The sequence below is a fragment of the Pieris napi genome, chromosome 14 (assembly GCF_905475465.1).
Source record: "Pieris napi chromosome 14, ilPieNapi1.2, whole genome shotgun sequence".
In the NCBI taxonomy this organism is placed as follows: Eukaryota; Metazoa; Arthropoda; class Insecta; order Lepidoptera; family Pieridae; genus Pieris; species Pieris napi.
In genome coordinates, this window is record NC_062247.1 from 5353981 (window position 1) to 5376140 (window position 22160).

Below are 22160 nucleotides of genomic sequence, written 5' to 3' on the forward strand. Positions count from 1 at the left end.
AATTATTTGTTTGTATCTTTTATTATGAGTACAATAAAGTACTTTAGTAAAAATTAAATAACTGATATATTAGTAGATTTTGGACGAACAACTAGAATAAGTTGTTCTTGGTATTTATTTCTGATACTCGCTGTGATTTTAGGTTTTAAATAAACAAACGAATACTTACCATAAAAAGTAAGTTATTACTATATTATAAATATAATAATCAAAGTAAGTGCAAGTTGGTTCTGCTATGAGAACAATGATCCATACAAATTGGCTATAATTAGGACCTCACACGTATTTCTATTATCAATTGACCACGCGGACCATAATAATATTTCTTATTACTATCAACATCAATATAGGTTCGATCGAGTCATCTGAAACTGGAACTGGTTTCTTGCAGGACATCGACCTAGATCTGGGTCATTGGATACAGTAACTATGCGTGATGGACATGCATAATGCTATTAAGGGTTTTTGAATTTCGCTTGAAAAGCTTTGTTAGACATATAATTCATTACAATTGTTTTGTCTAGAAGGTCACAATCACAGCATCATAGTATGTAAATATGTAGTTCCTTACAATTTTCTAGTGCGCCACCTATTTGAGTTTATGGGAAGGTCTTTAATTCTATGTAAGCTTGTGTGAGAGTTTGGGCGGGCGGTGATGAGTCCCCGAAAAGGCCGAGAGATGGCCTTTCACGTTTTCCGTGAAGTTGTCACGAGGCGGGGTTGGGGTGCGCGCGCAGGTTATATAACGGCGGCGGGGCAGGTGGGACGGGGGGCGCGGGGCGATCGATGCGCGGCCGGGGGGAGTCCACGGCAGTCGAGCGGCGAGCGAGCGACATGGCGGCGCGCCCACCCCGCGCGGCGGCCCCGCGGCCCGGGCCGCGCGAGTAGGTCGCCATGCGCGATGCGGTATGAGGCAGCGGCGCGCCCGGCGGGCCGGCCCCCGCTAGCGGCGCCGCCCCCGCCATGCGAGCGCCGCCGCTGCTGCTGCTGCTGCTGATGGCGGCCGCGGGCCTGGCCGTGAGTCCGCTCGCGCGCCTCAACCCCTGGCTGAGCGCGTGCGATCTGGAGGAGGAGGGCGCGAGCGCGGGCGGCGATTGCGCGGCGTGCGGCGGCGGCGGCGCGAGCGCGCTGGCGGGGCAGGACGTGCCCGCGCTGTGCGCGCTTGGTGCAGGAACGCGCGCGCGTCGTCTGGCGGCGTTGCGGCTGCGCGGCTGCTGCGAGCGTTCACCCGCCTCAGCGCTCGACCGCGGCGCGCGCGCCGACGTGCTTGCCGGCGGGCCGCGCTGCGAGCGCACGCTGCGAGACCTCCTAGCCCTGGACGCGTTGGTGGCGCGTGTACATTGCGATTTCGTCACCATCCTTCAGCGCTACGACTGCGACCAGTCCTATTCTGTTCACACGTGTAACGAATGCCAGGTGAGTTTCCGTTCAGGTATCACGACATAAAGCATTAAGCAAAAGCTGTCAAGTGGAACTTCTATTGGACGTGGAATTACTTCTCAATCATCATGCAAAGTCCAGGATATACCTAACAAGACAAAAACATTGAAGGTATATAACCTATTCCAGCAATCAGTTTGACAGAAATTGTCGAAATTCATACAAGATTAATTGACAAATATCATGACAAAAGCCGCACCGGTGACAAAAAGTCCTGCTTGTTTAGAGCTTTTTTCGTCAGAACAGCAAAGGACAGCAAAGAAACATTAACCTTAAGTTATTGATTCGATCATGTATTCGGTATAACCTCTTGAGTATACCGCGTGACCCACGTCAATGGTTAGAGATTATAAAGGTATCGATCGCCCCTCACAAACCACGCTTCTTAACCTTAGCTTCTAACGGTCTTCGTCTCTATTAAAAATATTATGTCCATAGAGGACTTTCAAGTTAGGTCTGAGGAGAGTGAAATTTTCACGTATGCGTTATATAACCATACGACGTTAAACCATTCCAACCTTTAGTTGGATAAAATAGTATTTATAATTTATTAACGCCTTTATGGTACATAATAAATTATGCCTATTTTTTACATGTTCGAAGTCTCTTTATTTTATTTACTAAATAAAAAGGTTACATCAATCTAGGAATCCTTATTCTATTAACAGTTATTTAGTTTACTTTTAAATTGAATATAATAATGGTGTATTATTATATATTTCTAAGTTAGTATTTTAAAGAATATATAAGCATATTATAGAACCACTTCACAGCCTTCCTTCACCGTGTGGAAAACTTCATACTCGACTGTTACATGATTCTTAAAAAACTTGATTAAAGATTCTTTTTGAGATATTATACACGATTTGGTTACATTTCAAACCTCAAAATATTATGAATTTACATTAAAAAAAAGGCTTAATAAGTTACCAAAGTGTATAGAATAATTAAGGTTTTAAATACAATTAAAGGCAGTACCCAAAGGTAAGAATGAACGTGCGTTCTAGTTTGATTCATGTTTCCAGTTTGAGTTAGGAAACTAAACATACAAACGAAACATTTAATCCACAGTGACAGAAGTATGGTTACTACATTATAAATACAAGTATGTATACTAATATTTGGACATGGGCAGCTACCCTTTGCAGAGGAATATGCGCAGAACTATTTCTCCGTCCTCGTCAACCATAATGAGGCACCGGTTTACAGAACCCCCCTAAGCGCATCGTTAATCAGTACAATGAAAAGTAGAAAAGAAGAAAGAACCTAAAAAGTTAAACTGAAATACCGCTTAGAGAAACATAGGACGCTAAGCAAACACATTAACACTGTAATTAGTACTTAAAATTACGAGACGCATAAATTTAAATTATTAAGTCGCGCGACGAAAGCTACTCTGCTTAAATTTGTTTTTGTAGAGGCGCTTAAACGCACTATCGTTTTGCAGTTACGAATCAGAGGAGGAAGTTTGTTCAGTGCCGCGTTATTGGTATAACTACTCCTAAAAGCAGTAAGACAGTTATTGGATAGCATGAGACCGTATAAATCTAAACGTGTATTACCAGATTGACTTAGGTTGAAGTAAACCACGAATGGTATTTATTAAGAACTGTTTTCTTGTCTGGTCTTTAAATTCTATTTATAATAATTTAGAAATCAAATTGACGACTTCAATTACTATTTGTCAAACGTTTATTTTGGTTCGATAATTCACCAAAACTGAATTATCTCTAAGCCAGTTAGTATGCTGTTCCTATAATAAAAAAATCAAACCTAGATTTTGTATTTACTAACGCCTACAAAATATTACGGCAAGCCGAATATGATAATTCTTCCAAGCCACCTCAAACGTTAGTTTTAAAAGAGACAATTATTATTATATATTATTAAACAGTTCAAACCTCTATCGCGTTTTAATTATACAAGAATGATTCAAACACACAAAAAGTTATTCCTAGTTTAGGTAAACAATAAATTATACGCTGTTTTCTTACCACTTCAATAATAGTGTTTGATCCCTCACACCTTAACTACGGGCAGTCATAAAACACTGAAAATGACGCCATTGGGGGGACTACGTGTCGATGATGCAAACTCCCTTTATAGAATTTCTTAGAACTAAACCTACGTTCAAGCTATACGGGGTCTTGTATTTTTTCCGTAATAGGAAATTAGAGAAATCAACTATCTGAACGGCCTCAGGAGTGAATTAATTTTCTGGTCGTGTGTCTAACTATATAGAGAAAAAAAAAATATCTTTACTTGACTTTACTTGGTCATACTTTTAACCCAATGAATGAAGAAGATGGCGTAGCCATTTAAATATTATTTTGTACATTACACACATTGACTTTGTATGTTTGCTTTTTATTTTTATTTGTCTGTGCTAATAAGAACGGAAGTGCGGTCTGCTATCGATTTAGGGATTCTATATCCAAAATGCTGCGAGTCATAGTCGCTGGCCACGGATTTTATAAAAGAAAAAACGATTGATAAATACGCTTTAAATTGAAAAACATATTACGATATCAATTGTCGATATTGTCTACGACGATTTCAGTTTTCGACAGCTTGAACTTATCGATTTCCATATAAAGACTCTTCGTATTCGATGCATGTGCGTGTCTCCGTTTAGTTCCAACTACGCCCACGGATCACTTATTAAGTTTAATACAAAAATCTACGATAATTCGTCGAATCCTTTTCTTCAATGTATAAGAATAAATAATGATTATCTATTTGCAAAATTGTGAGTGATGACAAAGCTTATATTTGAGGCTTAAAAATAAGGTTGTTACATTATTTCTTCGACAAGCCTTATTTCTTATACAGGGTGAACTGTCAGTAGCAGGTCAGGGGTGAGTCGTCAGTACCTAGTACGTATATAACTGTCCATTGCAGACTGCAGTCGGACGTTACCTGTGTTTGAGATACTTGAAAGCTTTTATGTTTTCCACATTGTTAACCGTGGAACCGTTCAATTGCATGGGACGTAGACATTATTTCTTTTGCAACATGACATAATCTTTTACGATTTACCAAGTTAATTAATGTAAAGGCTAGTTTTATAATTAGTGTTGATGAAGTTTTTCTCATTTTCGCACTTGTATTTAGTGATTTAAAAATCAAATTTCCAAGTGCTTTCTAGTTCTTAACATCAGCAGAGCCTCATAACTCTTTTATATATATAATCTGATTGCTCAAAAAATTTAATTACGTAATTGATGCATTATAAGGTGTTCACATCCAATGCTTAGAACTAAAGTTTTGATAATTTCAATTAGGAATATGCTGTGTATTGTGTCATTCTAATACCTAAAAGCATTAAACAAATTTGGAGACATGCACGAACGCTGCAGTCAACAAAATTTTAGTAGTATTTTTGAATGTTCATGATTGTCACCATCTACAATTTCAATTTCCTATTGTGTTAAACATAACCTAACCTAAGTTCAACAAAGAAAACTCTCTCTCATTCTATTGTGTCGTGGGTCGCCATTAAAGAAACTATGCTAGAAAGGTTATAAAATTACTAAGTGCTTTTAACTATCTAAAGTAAAATCACAATTATATTACAGTCTGTGAACATTGATTATGTTCATCCATTTATAAGACTGCTAAATGTGGGAGTCATTGTCAACACTAAGTCCTAAATCTTGACTGAGTCTTACCCTAACGTCCCACACAATCAATATATAGATATAGTTTATGCCAGTGTCATAAACTAAAGAAATAAATATTCTCGATCCTCCCACGCTTGTCTGTGTAATCCATGGACAAGACTACCGAATTTATATGGACCTCAAAAATATAACTAAATAGTTGTAGTATAAAACACAAATCATTAATAGCAAAAAATGAGTTATGACTGGGTTCTGGATTAAGGTTGGGAAATCAGGTGACAAAGTGACACGGGAATTACGTTTCATTCAAAAACACGTTTGGACTTTCTTGTACGCATGCGTGGATTACGCGCATGCGATGTGACACACAATTTGGCAATGATTTCACTACATAGCTTCGTATGAAAACACATTTAAATTATCGCGTCTAAGATCTTATTTTATTTGGGATTTCTTGTTACTTTTTAATGACATTTGACTTAATATATGGATTACCTGGATGTTACATCTACATTTGATATAAAATATTAAATTCAGTAAAATTATCTATATTCAGAAGGGAAGTCATTCCTTGCAGACTATTGGTGGATTAGTTACTTTAATGATACTGCTTGAAAAGAGAACGTAAAATCCCATTAAACTATGTTGTATAATTTAATAGAATCTCGTTAGTGATAGATAGAACTTTTATAGAAATAGTTTTGGTCCTAAGCTAACTAAGATTTTCAACTGTAACTTCGAACCTTTCCGTAATAAAGAGGTAGGTAAAGCTACATATATAACATGTAGGCAAGTATAAACGTGCAATTTTATACGTCCGGGCTTAGACACGGCAGACAAATTGTTTAAGGCGTTATGTCCCTCCGCCGGAAAGGGCGACACGGAAGTTTTCCGTAGAAGGCGACGCGTGTCGAACGACGATATTTCATACGTTGTTATAACGTCTAAAAGATTTTTCATGTGGAATTTAAATTTATTCTATTTGAATTTTAGGACAAAATTTATTGAAGTGAAACTTCTTTATCGGGGTTGGAAAAAAATTTAGTGTAACATTTTTTCGTTACGCGTCACATTTTTCGGTTACGCGCCATGTTGCTTTTTGAAGTCAAACTTCTTTATCGGCGTTAGAATGAATTTTTTATCGACGTATGGGAGAAATTTTGTAGCAAATCGTCACGTTTTTCGGTTACGCGCCATCTTTTTTTTGTCCCTACCACGGTTGATCCGAAGAGATTCGAAGCCATTAATAACAAAAATATACAATAACGATAACAATGATAGTAATAATTCTATTACAATTAATGAAATTCTGTAATAATCTTAGTAGTAATAAGGTAAAATGAAATAATTGTATTTGTATTCATGTCTATGATAATAAAAGCCTTTTGTTAAACTTTATTTAACCAATTTCGTTAAGTTGCATATAGTAGATCATTTTTCGAAAAATAAGGTCATAAAGAACTTTCACTTCTTACGTGTGTACACCTAGTACACGCACACATTTTTATACTTTATTCAATGTTTTTAGGTAGCCTGCAAAATAAGTTAAGTTATTTAGAATGTTACATTTCTTAATGATTTTAAATATAAACTGAAACATATACTTTTAAGTGAAGATTATTTGATATTTCTATGATTTAAAAAAAATATTATCAGAATTTGATTCCTGTTCCTTCAGTAATTACTGATATATTGTTATTGGCGTAGTAAAAACATTTCTTGTAAAGTGATTTTAAATATAAAAAGCTAAAACACATTACATATTGTAAAAAATTTAAAAGAATAAAAGAACGAATTATATGGCTAGTTATATTTTTTAGTCACAATAAAACAATGAAAACCTCTAGTGGCACTCTCAGTTTCTGCATCTTAATGCAGAAACGTTGCATAACTATGTTGGTTAGAATAATAGGAATCAGTTTGTGAACTGCAAAATGGAGTAAGTTAAGGGGTATCTTGTCACAAGGTAAAGAGTCACTTGGGGCTTGTTTGCGCGCAAAAGCGTGCTCAACCGCGGTGCTAACATTGACTAAAATATTCATTTAATAACAGAAAATATTATGAATTCACGAATTAAATAACATTAAAATGTTTTCGTGCGGTTGTTGAAGGCGCGAGATATGATACATTTACGATACTAAACTCTTACGTTACGTATTGTACATTAAATATTGGTTATATACTTAAAGTATATTTTGCATTTTCATGAATATCACCTTAGATATTAATAGAAGATGTTACCATAAGGTACTTTGAAGTGGATAGTGATTAGATGTTTAAAGGGGAGTTCTCAAACGTATTTATACAAAAAAATGGTATGTTTTAAATACATTTTTAATTATATATTGACATTTGCACGCTGATTTGACATAGTTGATTGAACAGTTGTTTGTAATTTATCCATCATTTTACCTGCCACTTTTATGGCAAATAAATATTATTTTAATTAAATAGCTGCCCCCGCGAACTTCGTTTCGCATAATATGATATTTTTATTAAGCTACCTCTTCTATAACTACCATTTTAGTAGCTACATATGGAGTAGCTACTTCATAGAAACTGTTCGCTTTTCCGGTATAAAAACCTACGTTCTAAATACAACAAAAAAATTTTTTTACAGATTTCCAAATTTACTCTCCATAAAACCCTAACTCAGAGTTCTCGGAACTAAAAAAAAAAATTCGAATTAATCCAGCTGCCTTCGAGATTTGCGCTTAGCAACAATTTTGCGATTCATTTTTATTTATATAAATTAAATATTACAATCATATAGGAATTGTGATTACCTTGTGAAAATACTACAATTGAATAAAAAAAAATTTAACCGATTTAAACTACAGAGGTCCCGATCGGATCGGATATAAATTTATTTGTAATTATATCATGATGGCAACATTTTAATACTTTCAATCAAATTGTTATATTATGGCATGGTAGTTTCTCACTCTATGAAGCTGGCCGGCTGTAATGCGAATCATATTTTAAAAAATTGCGTGAACATGCTGTATTTAAAACTCAAATTAAATTACTAATGTACGCGGCTGTGTGGAATTAGTAATACTATGTTATTCTTCTCCTATATTTCGCTATTTATTTCATGATTAATTATTAAAAATCAGGTAGAGTGACATTTTAAGTAAATAATATATTTGACTTAAAAAAAAAAAACGTTATAATTATTTTTATTATTACTTTGTAGGTTAAGAAAAGTAAATACTGTATACTTGATTGTTATGATTACTAATAAAAGATAATAATTTTTAAATAAAATATGTATTTAAAAAAATACATTATTAATTGACTTGACGTCTTAAAAGACCCTTTCGATCTGTTCCAATTCACTTTGAGGGTGGCTGGAGTACGTCGTACCAGCATTAATCACAACCCGCCTCTGTAGCTCTTAAAGCTTTCGCATTCATTATTTTTCTTAGTTTTCTAAAGCTTTTAACGTCTTTGGTCTGGCCAATAAACATGCAAACGAAACCAATTCAAAATGATATTGGACAAAGAATATTTTTATAGCAACATTCATTTGTTTAGTTTTCTTTAATATTAATAAAATGGTTGCTCCTAATTAATTCATCAATGCAGAGTTTAAACCACAGGGATTATAACTTCCAAATGACAGCTCATGCATTGCATAGAGGATTTTTGTAGTTAACTTCAAAACACCTGATTGCTTTTTTTAAATAAACAGGTAAGATGGGATGTGTATTCCTGTGAATTTCAATATTAAATGCGGTCGAAATCGAAGTCATTTCATAGTTTATAATAAAATGACAATGGTCTAACTAGCGTTATAAAAATACTATAATATAATGGGATTAAGGTTAAGATGCATATAGTGTATTTTCACGGTAAATGTCAAAGTCAAATCATTTATTTTCAATTAGACCACCTAAAATGGCACTTTTGAACGTCAAATAAAATATAAAGAAGATTCTAGTTGCCCCTTCCAAAAGGTAGTTTCATGTGGAGAAGAATGAGCAAGAAACTCCACACTTACTTTTAAAATAGGTATGACAGCATGTGAAGACAATGTACTCTTAGAATAAAACTACTAAAAAAGTTAGTATACATGTTCCTCACATATTTACAAATATCGAAACCGTAGAATATTATACATTAAAGAGTAATAAAAATAATATTAAAAAAAAAAAACAATAAAGCAGTGTGTGAGATAAAATAAAATAATGTTCCACGGAGAATGGTTCGGTGGCCGTTGATACAGAATTTTAAACTATAAATAGTAAGCCCTGTTGGATAGCGCGATATATGCTTGACTCAAAATAAAAAAACTTTGAAAATTAGCAGTCGTATGCTTATACGCACGAAACATAGGAAAATGAAAAAGACAACGACATCGAACATGGATCACCATAAACAAAACTTATAAAATAAAAATATCTATAACGAACAATAATTTTATCTTAAAATTGATTCATTAATACAACACAGCGCAACGCGTAGCACTACTGAAGGGGTTTCCCCATTTAAAAGTGCTACGCAAGTGTATGTACTACGCCATACGCTTGCCACGTGTTTTATTATGCATTCGTATTAAAATATCATATAAATAATGAAATTTATCACTCGCAACACTCAATAAATTAAAAATTCTTTTTATTGCAGGCATAATTCGGATGGAAAAATATCGACATTCCGCCCAGTTGATCGAACTAGTATTCATAGACGATTTGACAGTAGAGTGTTTGCCGGTTAAAATTCTTTAAATTACTTTGAATAATTGAATAAAAAATCGAATTAAAATGTTTTGCTATTAGTTATTACAATATGAGAGTATAAATGGCAAGTACTAATTTCTCATTAAGTGAATAAAATAGCTATAACCAAACGGTGTGGCTTTTCATTTTTATAACGACATGGCAACACTACCAGAATCAAATGAAATTCGCAAAGAATATTTCGGCCCAATTTGTGATGTAACTATGTTTTCATGTGAAAGGAGAGTAAACAGTCTTAAAAAAAATATTCACAACAATTACTCTAATTGTTTCAAAAAGTATTAAGTAGCAACAAACTTCTCAATTGCGACCGCACGTTCAAAGCTGAGATCACTCAAAAAGAAGTTTAAATTGAGTAGACTAACCGTATGTAACATGAACCGAGAGTTCGAAACTTCGTCATAATTAAAGGCTGCCGTGAAAATTAATATTCCGTTTCTGCGGTGGCGAGTCACGACTTATGCGCGACAATGCGGTTTATTATATAATTTTGATTTAGAAATATGCCATAAAACATGCTTGTAAAATTGTATGCATTATTATATAATTCATAATTTAAATTATATTGTGTACGAATATTTTCTTTGTTATTAATATATAAACTACTAGCGGACCGGACAAGCGTTGCTGTGGCTAAGATTTTTGTTATATTACATAGTAGCAAACTATTCAAGGGAAGCGGTAGGAGAACACCAGTCATGGGGACCACCATACTTTTTGGTGAAACGTTGGTACTTTCAACACAGCGCCATTTGTAAGATTTATGACTATCAAATAATAAACAAATATTTTGCAATACAATAATATTGCGGGTATAAATTGAGATGTAAGCTATCGTATCTTTTAAGTAAGATCAAACTACACACGGTGTGCAAATTTGATTGATATCGGTTCGGTAGTTTAGGAGTCCATAGCGGACAAACAACGCGACACGTAATTTATATATATTTAGATTAATAGTTAAATATACATAATTAAATTGATGAAAGTAGCAAAAAGACAAAGAAATGCTTTAACCAATAAAACTACGTCTAAAACTGGCAATAAATCGCCGAATTGCGTTGCTAATCCGGTGTGCCGACTATGAGCTAGGAATTTGTTTAAAGCTCTGGCCCTACTCATAATAATACTATTGAATTTTTGGTCGAGTAATATCGTCGATATCAAAATTAAGAATACTGTATCGTCTGTCGAAAGGAGTTTTATGCAATAATTTGTTACTAATCTTTAATGCATTTAATAAATCACAAGGTATCAGAAAAAGCACAATCACTGCGAAGGGGTCTGCAAAACGGAGTAATTATGTAAGTACGTCAACGAATTAGTGCGGGCGTTGGCAGCTTGCCAACTGCATACGGCCAGGAAATAAAGCCGGGTTACAAAGTTTGCACCTCGCAAATTATCATGAAGAAAACAGCCTTTAGATTTACGCTCTATCCAGTTATAACGAATTTTACTTTATATAATTTTTGAAGTTATACTTCTTTAGGCGATAATTGATGAGAGTGAATGCGCGCGCACCGTGACACAAAATTAACAGAATGAAGTTGCCCACGGAAGATGCTACGGCATTGGACTTAATTTGAATAATAATAGAATTTATGTTACACTTAATGTAAGAGAATAATAATAAATTTTTATTTATTTAATTTTTCAAATGTAAACTGAACTTTATTGACTATAATGACTCCTTTTTCAGTCTTTGATTAAGTAATTGAAATTAATTATTTGCATGAAATCAAAAACTATTTTTAATAATACCAAAGAAGTATAACTTCTTACGCGCGTACTTAAGTACACGCACCCTTTTTTTTAACAATAACCTGAAATTGTATTAAGTTGTGAATAAATAGACTTTTGCGTAGTACCTACATATTATACATACATTATCATAAACACATTTCATTTGATGCATAAAAAAATTTGTACAGCATTACTTTAGGGCGATAAGATTATAAAATAATAAATTTAATGATTATCTTAGATCTTAATTTTCTTAAAAAAACTCTTTTAAAATACTTATAAAATTGGTATCTTGAGAAATGTTTGCATGTGCAAAATTCTCTAAGAAAAGGCGCGTCTAATGGCGACAAAGGGTGCTCCGTCCTATCGTCACTTTGATGTCGAGACCCCCGAGAACGTGACTCAGTGTTTAAGCTTTTGACTAGATTTTCGACACTTTTCATTTCAAAATTATGTTCTAATTCAGCAACAAAACATCTTATATTTACTATGCTTAAATATAATGTGGTTTTTATATGTATTTAATGCAATCTTAAATTGAATATTCCACCGTGCGAATACTCCATACGACCTCCAAATTACGCTCAACAAAATCTATTTGTATTTTGGTATTTCATAATTACAGATTTTATACATTATTTTTAACCACAACAGCACACGATATACATAGTCTTCGCGGTACACACGTTATTGTTTGAGTTGAAATCATAAAAGTTGTTCGTATATTAATCCGTAGCGAGCGGGCGGCGCCGATCAAACACGAGCGGAATCAATATGGCCGCGGCACAGCTGATCCGTGACCTCACCCCGCATTCCGCGCCCCTCACCTACACGAGTTAATTCATAGCCTAACCATTTTACTCTTTACTGTTTTTAAGTAAGGTTAAATTTGACTTGACTGGGTTTTTCATTTAACAATCCTTTACCTTGTAAATGTAATTTTGATTGTTATAATTACTTCGCATTTCTACCTTTTTTATCTCAAAATGATGAAGACGCATAAATAAAAACCAGTGCTACTTACTTTTTGGAAATCTAACAGATCCATAAGCGATATATCAAAAGTTCTGAACGTTTTTACACTTACGGTCTTATAATTGTTTCTCATTAATCATATGTTTATAGTTAAAGTGTAAAAAAATAGTATGATAAATACACCTGTAACAAAAACATCATGAAAGATTATCACCTTGACACGAATCACCAGACTTCCAGTTCAGTAATTTGAGAGTAAAGCGAAATCAGATTATGTGCCGGAATAAATAACGAACCGTTGAAGTATACGTGTCATCGTGTAACAATATTGCAAATGAAATCTCACCGCAAACAACGGCACTAATTAATTAACAGCACTAACAGTGTTTACATGATCCATCAATTCTCTGATTGTGTCATGAAATAATAACTTGAGTGTATCGATTAACTGTTAATGTTTTAGCCATAAATGTGGCCATCATTTGACAATGGCTGATCTAGCGCTAAAAAGAAAATAACAATTTACTTTCTTGTTGTTACTTAATACGTTTATTATGACTAATATTAAACACCGGCGTTATGGCAATAGCTCTACTATTTACCACTACAGTAGAACTCCAATTATTCGAACTCCGACTATCCGAATCGCCGATTATCCGAAGTGCGCTATTATTCTTTATTGAAGTGGAAGTGGAAGAAGAACTTTCTGCTGATGTTGAAGTAGACGCTGGACCATCAGCTAGTGAAGCATTTGCCGGCCTCGAGACTGCTTTGAAGTGGATGGAGCGTCAGCCCGAGTGTGACCACTTGCAACTGCTCACCGTCAAGCGAATGCGTGACCTGGCTCCCCGAAAACGGTTGAAGACCGCAAAACAGCTTACATTGACGGAGATGTTTAAAAAACAATGATTTTTATTTCTAAACTTGTACATAAGTACATTTTATTTATATTTAAAACATGTGAAAATTTCATGTTTCTTTCATTTAATTCAATAAAAAAATAGTGCAATATCAAAACGTAGCTTTTATTCTCTCCAATGGCAATTTTTTAAAAAAAAAATCCGACTATCCGAATATTTGGTTATCCGAATGGGTCCCGGTCCCCATTAATTCGGATAATTGGAGTTCTACTGTATTTATAAAAAATAAAATAAAAAATCAATGGCGTTACAACCTCTTTAGGCCAGGGCCTCAGATTTCTGTATCGGTTTCATGATCATTTGTTTATCTAATAGGCAAGTTGATGATCTGCCTTCTGTGCCTGACGCACGCCCTCGACTGTTTTGGGTCTAAGGCATGTCGGTTTCCTCAAAATGTTTTTATTCACCGTTCAAGCGAATATTAAATGCGAACATAGTAGGAAAGTCCATTGGTGCACAGCCGGAATCGAACCTACGACCTCAGGGATGAGAGTCGCACGCTGAAGCCACCAGGCCAGCACTGCTCACAACCAACCACTATTTATAGCATATTTCTATTGTGTTTTTTCAATTTTTGCACGTAACAGTTATTCTAACGAGTAAAAATTTATTTTATATTTCCTCTCGGCAAAATATATCCAAAGTTTTCCGCGCAATTTACGTGAGATTAGAAAGAATATGTTACAAAAATATCTCATGTTTAACGGCCGTCATCAAAGTAATCCTCAGTGCAGCACCTAGATTGAAGTTATATCTCGGAAATTCGTGGAAAATACAGCTGGTTTGACTTTCATTTTCGTTCATTGTTGAGTGTTCGTAGTCATAAGTTCATATTATGTTTGTTATTTCAACTCATACAATTTTTAAAATAACCGACCTTCATTTTATATGGTAAGCTTAGACTGTTTACAACTAATTTCACCAAGCTCAAGCTTCTTATCATATAAATATAATATATATATATTATTATTAAGTAACCATTCTAGCAATTACATTTCAATTGCGACATCGTAGTAATGTATTGGTACTCAGTAGATTAAGTAAAGTACAGGTGGTACGCCGTTATTATAAATCCAAATAAATAATACTTCTTATTTATATAATATTAACACAATAAAGAATTTTTACGTCCTGCGCTGTTAATTTTAAAATTATATTTAATTGAGCAGAGGCAAGACAAGGTACGAAGGTTGATAAATTACCTAGAGAGTTATGTCCTAGAGAGTTACGCCGTAGCCTAGTACGGCTCACGGTGTAGCATAGTACTACGCCGTGTTATGTATGTACCATTATTGAATTACAATTAAAAGAAATACATATTTCATTGTACTATGGGTAGAAATAAAAATAAAAAATGGAAATATTTTACGTATTTATTGTATAGCTCTTAAGAACATTGAACAGTCGCATAAAAATAATATTCTTTCATCATTTTTCTTTATTTCCTCATATTTTAAAGAGAACAGACAATCGAAGCTAATAATATTGGTATCCCAAGAGAGGATCGTTAATTATCAAGAACAAGTTGTCACAGATCTAAAGCTCATCCAGCTCTTATCACTATGTGAACTTTTTAAGTGGATGTTTTTCTTTGGAGTTGTGCAAGTTAGAAATTACGAGTATGAGTTTTAAATGTGTTTTCGAGATGTGACGTTTATTAGGTTAATGAGATTAAAACTGAACTTCCTGTAGGGGAAAGTTTACTTGTTTTGCAATGGGTCAGTTTTTATTCTTAATGTTTAATATTATGAAAACAAGGTTGTGTGTAGTCATAATACTATATTAACGTTAAGATAAATATATGAATATAAAACGTTGCATTGTATGTAACTACTTTACAATATTATTATGATGATCCTGCTATGGTATTTTTATTTAAATGTGCTATTTTGTCGTACTGCTATAAAATCAAGTGTTATATAATCTTACAATTAATTACATTGTTTGGGATTAATTAAATTGCAATGCCAATAAGTTGTATATACTTTAAATACGTTTCAATTGTATTTTAACCTATATTTCTCAATTTGAAAGTTATTTTTTTAACACACAATAAAAATATTGCTAAACCTGTGAAGTGTTGGCCTAGTGGCTTCAGCATGCGACTCTCATACATGAGGACGTGGGTTCGATCCCCGGCTGTGCACCAATGGACTTTCTTTCTATGTGCGCATTTAACATTTGCTCGAACGGTGAAGGAAAACATCGCGAGGTCATATCTTAGACCCAAAAATTTGACAGCGTGTGTCAGGCACTGGAGGCTGATTACCTACTTGCCTATTAGATTTAAAAATGATCATGAAACAGATTTAGAAATCAGAGGCCAAGACCTATAGAGGTTATAATGCCACAGATTTATTTGAAATCTGTGAATTACAACGGTTAAATAATTGCTACCCCCTTTTCATAATTAATGATTTGTCATTAGTAGCATTAAATATAGGTCACTAAACACCACACGGCGCGTTCACTGCTTTACAAGTTGTGCATTTAAAATTATTTATGTAATAAATAGTTGCTTAATTGAATATTATGAAAAGAAATTTATAAATGAAAGTGCCTTTTCTTCTTTTCAAATGCGAAACTCAATCCCACTGTACCTAAATATGCAAAAGCTTTAAATTTCTACGTAATTAACTCTTGAACAGATGGAAAAGATACTTATTAAGTTACGCTAACAAATTATGAAAGGGTAAAACCATGCGAATGGAGATTACGATTACGTATTATAAATTTTGCTACAGATTACATACTTGTGCAATGTTGTAATAATTAAAGTATTACGAAAAAATACCTTTGATCCATTGAACTCGTATTATGTTTAAGATTTATGCCCCACAATTTTGGATTTGCTCTTGTTTCCTGCTGTCAAATTCGGTCAACTCTGAGCTCACACACAGAGTACTTTAGTTAAAAAAAGCAATTCATTGAGTTACATTAAATAAGACGCGTACTCGTTTCATGTATTTTTCTAATTTAAAAAAGAATTTGATAAAATCGTTGAAATTGTACGTAAATTTCAGTATTATGATGAAAACCATTGGATTCACCTCTTGAGAATGTCCAAATCCGGATTACTTGTCAAACAACTCAAAACTCTAAATCCATGTCACCTTTTTGATACCGCTTGAAGGTATGAGTGCCACTACGTCCTCGTCAAACGAATTCATTCACGAGTCGCGATCTGTGTTTCAAATCGTCACTTAGCAGCTTAATTCTTCGCACTAATTTTGGATACAGCACTCTTACTTGTGTGTGTTAGATCTGATTGTTAGTTAGAATCGCTTAGCACATACGTCAAGACCGTGACCAAGTTACCAGGAGATATATGTATACATATATAATATAATTAAAACTTAAGACCACTCAACATAATAAAAATTCCCTAAAGAACTTTCTCCCAAACCGAGTAGTGGCCGACTGGAATAGGCTTCCGGAAAGTGTAATCAGCGCACCATCTCTGAACTCCTTTAAAAATAGATTGGATAGTTTCTCCAAATCTCAAAATACACGCGCATCAGCTTATTAAGCTGCTAGTGTGTTTATATACATAATAATAATAATATACTCTTTACGCTATTGGAAGTTACGAAGTAAGGACCTAGATCTAGCGTTCGCGTCTGTGTGTGTCGTTGTTAATATACAGTATTATATATATTAAATTTTGTACTTCTTTTCTTTCACATTTCTAGAATACAGCATGATGTCTGGCAAGAGGCGCGGCGTTCCGTCAACTTACAGTAATAGTGGGATGAAAAATATCTTACGTACCTATATTTCTTATCAATTACCTATAGTTATATTTCTTTATGAGGCTTTTAAAACCAAATGTTATAATTGTACACAACTATTACAGACAGTAAACAGAACGATTATGAACGATTTATCCACAACAGCCATTGAATTTCATGAATAGGCCAGCCATTTACATAAAAGCCCATATAAAATTGTATTGAAAATTATTTATGTTCTTATAAAGTTGTAAGAATGAGTGATCGCTGTAAGGCCTTAGCCGGACCGCTTGACCCAAAAAGGTTTGAAGTGGACGATCGCGCCGATAGCCCGCGCCTGCCCCCCATTCCCCCACCATCTCCACACTATCCATGCTAATTATCTCTACAGCACTCATGTGTCACCCACTGTATATTATAAGACATCTTGTCGCTAGCCAACGAGACACATTTTCTAAACTAGGCATGCAATTATTGGCTTGCTTACTCGTGGGTACGTGATTATTGCTTTATAGAGTTATTGCTTTATAGTAATCGTTGTCTCGATTTTGATAGCTTCTAATAATCTTGGGATAGCTTAACTTGGTAGGTACACTACTATAGTACGTATTATAAATTTTGGCACAGATTTTAAAAGCACAAAAATTAATTTGATTTACAACAAGTTTCGTTTCATTTACTAATTTATTATTGTTCTTTTTTGTATTGTCTATGTTATTTGATACTTTTCACGTGAAGACGACAAAATGTTAATGTGTATGCTTTCGATATAAAACCAATGTGTTCATGGGACATTTACACAATAGCAAGCAACTGCAAATGAAGTGAAGTACATATTGGAAATTTCTCACGTGATTTAGTTAACTAGCGATAGTAAAAGATTTAGTAAAACACAGAGTACAGACAAAAGACAGGCTTTTTATAATGCTTTAAAATTATATATGAATGTGTATAAAGCAATTAAACTTATAATATACCAGACATTTTCAATATATTTGAATTGGCCGTGATATACGCTTGTCGGTGCGGCGCATCGCTTTCCTTTCGTAGTCTGAAACTGAGAGGCGCGGGGAGGGCGCGTTGACCTACTCCCTCACACTTCCCGGGATACAAACGACTGTCAACCTTAAGCATTTGCTACAAGATTTATTTCCCTCTAACACACGCTGTGAAGGTTTATTGGAAAAATTTGTTCTCTACATTCGAGATACGGTTGAGAAGCTGAGTGCGAATTATACCGTTCTAGGGCGAGACAATAGAAAGTTCTTACTGCAAAATTTTTAGTACAGCTAATTTTGAAAATTCTCTTATTTAGGTATACGTATAGGTGCTTTGATATACGTGTATTTCGACGATTTCTTTGTAATGCTCAACTTTAGTGTGAGATTATTTTTCTTATACAAATGGATGGTTATTTTTGAGGATACCGTACTTTCTTCAGATTAAACGAGCTACTACGAGAACTTTCCGTAACCCCCTATTGGGGCATAAGGCGATGGGCGGCGTCTGATATTTTTTCGCACGTGATTCTATCCACAGCAACTTTATATAATTGGATCCGTGTAACCAACTTAATATACGAAGGTGGCGATATTTCTATTAATAAAATAAAAAACTTTAAAGGTGTCAAGGGACACCCGGATGGAACGAAATTCCTTTCGATTAATTTATATGTTAATTGGTATCATAACAGTATGATAGATTTTCTCGACACCAATCTTACGACGAAAAAAAAAGCCAACATCACGAGGTGTTCCCAGGCGGTCACCCATCCAAGTACTGACCTCGCCCGACGTTGCTTAACTTCGGTGATCGGACGAGAACCGGTGTATTACAATAGCAAATAGCAAAAAAGTGTCGTGACAACTTTTCGTAAGAATTTTTTCCGTCTAGCCCCATTTCACAACGCGCGATAAGGAACTTCGTTCCAAAAATTAAAAAATAATATACGAAAGGTCTTCCTCGTCAAAATTAAACGGATGCAAAAATGTATCTGTCCCACGAGATTTTTATATAGGTCAACAATCAACTTACCTTTATTACTTACAATACTCCACTATTCTTGGTCACAGGGGAGCTCTGTTATTGTAAGAGTAATTATGGGGAGTTGTTTTGTTTACTTATTTATGATGTAAGATGTTTATGTTATTGAAATTAATATTGTATGCATCACATTAATTATCTATATATATAAAAGAAAGTCGTGTTTGTTACAACACTTATAACTCGAGAACGGCTGGACCGATTGCCATGGTTTTTGATTTGTTGGATTTGTTTCCGTCCCGAATAGCAGAATAAGCAATAAAAAATCGGATAAGTTATCGAATAACAATTAATTAATTAATTAGTTTTACGAATGCAAAAACCATATGGTGCCATCTGTTGACAAAACTACGCATCATTTTACGTCGAATTCGTGTCAGTTCAAGAAATTCCGATCTTGAGGTGAATGAGAAGATGCATAACCATGCTTTGATCCTGATCAAAAGATGTTGGATATCAGAAAGTGCTTAACATGCAGAATCGCCATATTGACGCTAGAGAGAAGATGCCTAATGTGTAAAACTGCCATTCTTCTTCAGCAATGGCAAGCAATAAAACATTTCTGTATTTGCAAAAAAGTTGTATTAATGTAATACTTAACATTAATGAAATCCTAAAATAAGTTAAATTAAAGTAACAACGATATTATAAGGTTGTAGGGCGGAACGAAGTTAGCCAGGTCAGCTAGTATTGATATAAAGGTAAGTTAATATTGTCAAAACTACGCAAACAATTTTATAATTTTAATTATGGTTAGCACACGTCGACACATGGTTTAAAATGTATGTATATTTTTATAAAAAATATTATTGTCATTCGTTTCTGCAGCACTCAAAATTATATTAACTTACGACGGTCTCACTGGCAAATTCTTTCCTTGGAGAGTAGTACGAAATCTTTAGAATATTATGTACAGTTACACGATCGATCATACATATTTTGGTGTCCTTTTCGCCTTAGCAACCAAAGCTGTCCTGTGTTAAACTTTGTATGGAAACTCCGAATAACTATTCCTTATGTCGAGTCTGAAATTATTCAATTTGTTAATAGCTTTGCGTATATAATATAGATGGTTAGACATGAAGATTTGAATCTTCAGTTGTCACGTGATTTTAACTAACACAAAACTAATTTTTATATTCGAACCAGAAGTTCCTGAGATTAGCGTGGTCATCTAGATTTGATTTGACAGATTGCCGTAATTGGATTATTTGGAACCATAAAGAAAGGATAAAACCATTACATCAGTAATGTTGAGATTACATAAGTTACAAATGGCAGATGTCCAACTTAGGGGCACCTGCACCCGCAGCATCCGCATTCAATGCGACAAATTGCATGAAAAATTGTCAACTTTTACAAAATGATAGACGTTGTGAACGCAACACAATTTTATTTTACAATAATGACCAAAATAAAAAGTATAAGATTAATAATATTTAAAATAATATACTGCTTTAAAACTTTAAAAATACCTAAGACTTTAAGACTTTAGAAATACCTAATAAATTTATAGATAAAACGATTCGTTTTAGTATACGTTTTTTGCGTAGTCTTTAACTTGATCTTTTAAAAGCTATATTTTGAGCAGTGTTAGCCTAGTGGCTTTAGTGTGCGCGTCAATACGGTATACTCAACTCCTGGATATAAATAAAATAAAAATAAAGTTACATATAAAAACCCTTAATAACATAATCTAAAACTGAATAATTCATTTACTTGGCCTACGGCAAAATGCAACAGAACAAAGACCCTAGAACATTCGAGGGCTAATTAAGAAATTAAAAAAGTTAAATGACTTGCACGTGACTTTTCTTTCTAGGTGCGCAATTTAACATTCGCTTGGATGCTGAAGGAAAAACATCACGAGGAAACTGTTACGTTAAGACTTAGACCCAAAAATCAGAAGGATGACCTACTTGCCTATTAAGTAAACTATTAACAAGTAAAAGATATAGGCCAATTCATTCAGGGTTGTAGCACCATTGGCTTTTTTTAAAGGCTTTGAAGCTTATTTCCTAAATTCTACAGAATTTCAACTTGTAGTACAAGAAAGCATTTGTCTCTGAAAACTGCAGGTTTTCACGTGTTATCCTTTAACTAAGTAGGCTGCTTTTAATAGAAGGTGTGGTTAACCAATTTTCACTGTGGTAGTGACAGGCTTTATTTATTGGCCTCTTGTAAAGTGGTTCAAGCGTGGACATTGTTTTTCAGTTGCCAAGTATTTGTACTCAGTTAAAATGTATGAAAGGAAATCGTTACGTCATATTTTATTTAGGACGTAAAGACCCTTTTGTTCTCTCAAAACAAAGTTAAGGTATTGTTTACAAATATACATTTCCACTGCGTAAAAAGGGGAAATAATTTGTATCCATAATCGCTCGCTATTTGTATAGTAAGATGGATTGCGAAAATACAAATTCTTATATAATAACCGAACTAATTTGCACCATATTCCGTAAGTGTAATCTTCACGTGTGTGATAATATGGAATAAATATCCAACGAAACATGTACGATGTTCAGAGAAGCCACAGCTTACCTATGAAATTACAAGTTTAATACTGGCAAGTGCAAAGCTTCGAATAAAAGCTATATGGCTGAACTTTACGATATCCCAGCAAGCATTTGAACAATAATTTGTTTTCCTTCGGTTATAGGGTTGCAGTAAATAAGGGTTGGTCGATACGACCCGCGACCGGCCGCGTGATCCACGTGACCAGCATCACGTGCGCATTGTAATCTACTTCTATTAATCCCCTTATTAAAACCCGATGCGAAAAAGAAAATATTCACATTAACGATAGCAAATTATTATGCAGACATTTTCCAAGTTTGCCGGAAGCCATTTGTAAAACAAATGAATTTATGTCAAAAACTATGCCAAGTAAAAATAATTCTTTAGCTGTATAAACAATATTCACATAGCTGGTTGTAATTA

The 22160-nt window shown here is 34.3% G+C and overlaps 1 protein-coding gene across 1 annotated transcript in view; it reads left to right on the plus strand.

The window, feature by feature from the left end:
* The first annotated feature begins 829 nt into the window (after positions 1 to 829).
* The window catches only part of LOC125055968, a 41315-nt gene continuing 19984 nt past the window's right edge, over positions 830 to 22160 (plus strand). Inside the window, exon 1 of the mRNA XM_047658761.1 lies at positions 830 to 1416. Within this exon, the coding sequence (XP_047514717.1) occupies positions 964 to 1416 (453 nt within the window). The 5' untranslated portion in view covers positions 830 to 963. The remainder of the gene's footprint in view (positions 1417 to 22160) is intronic.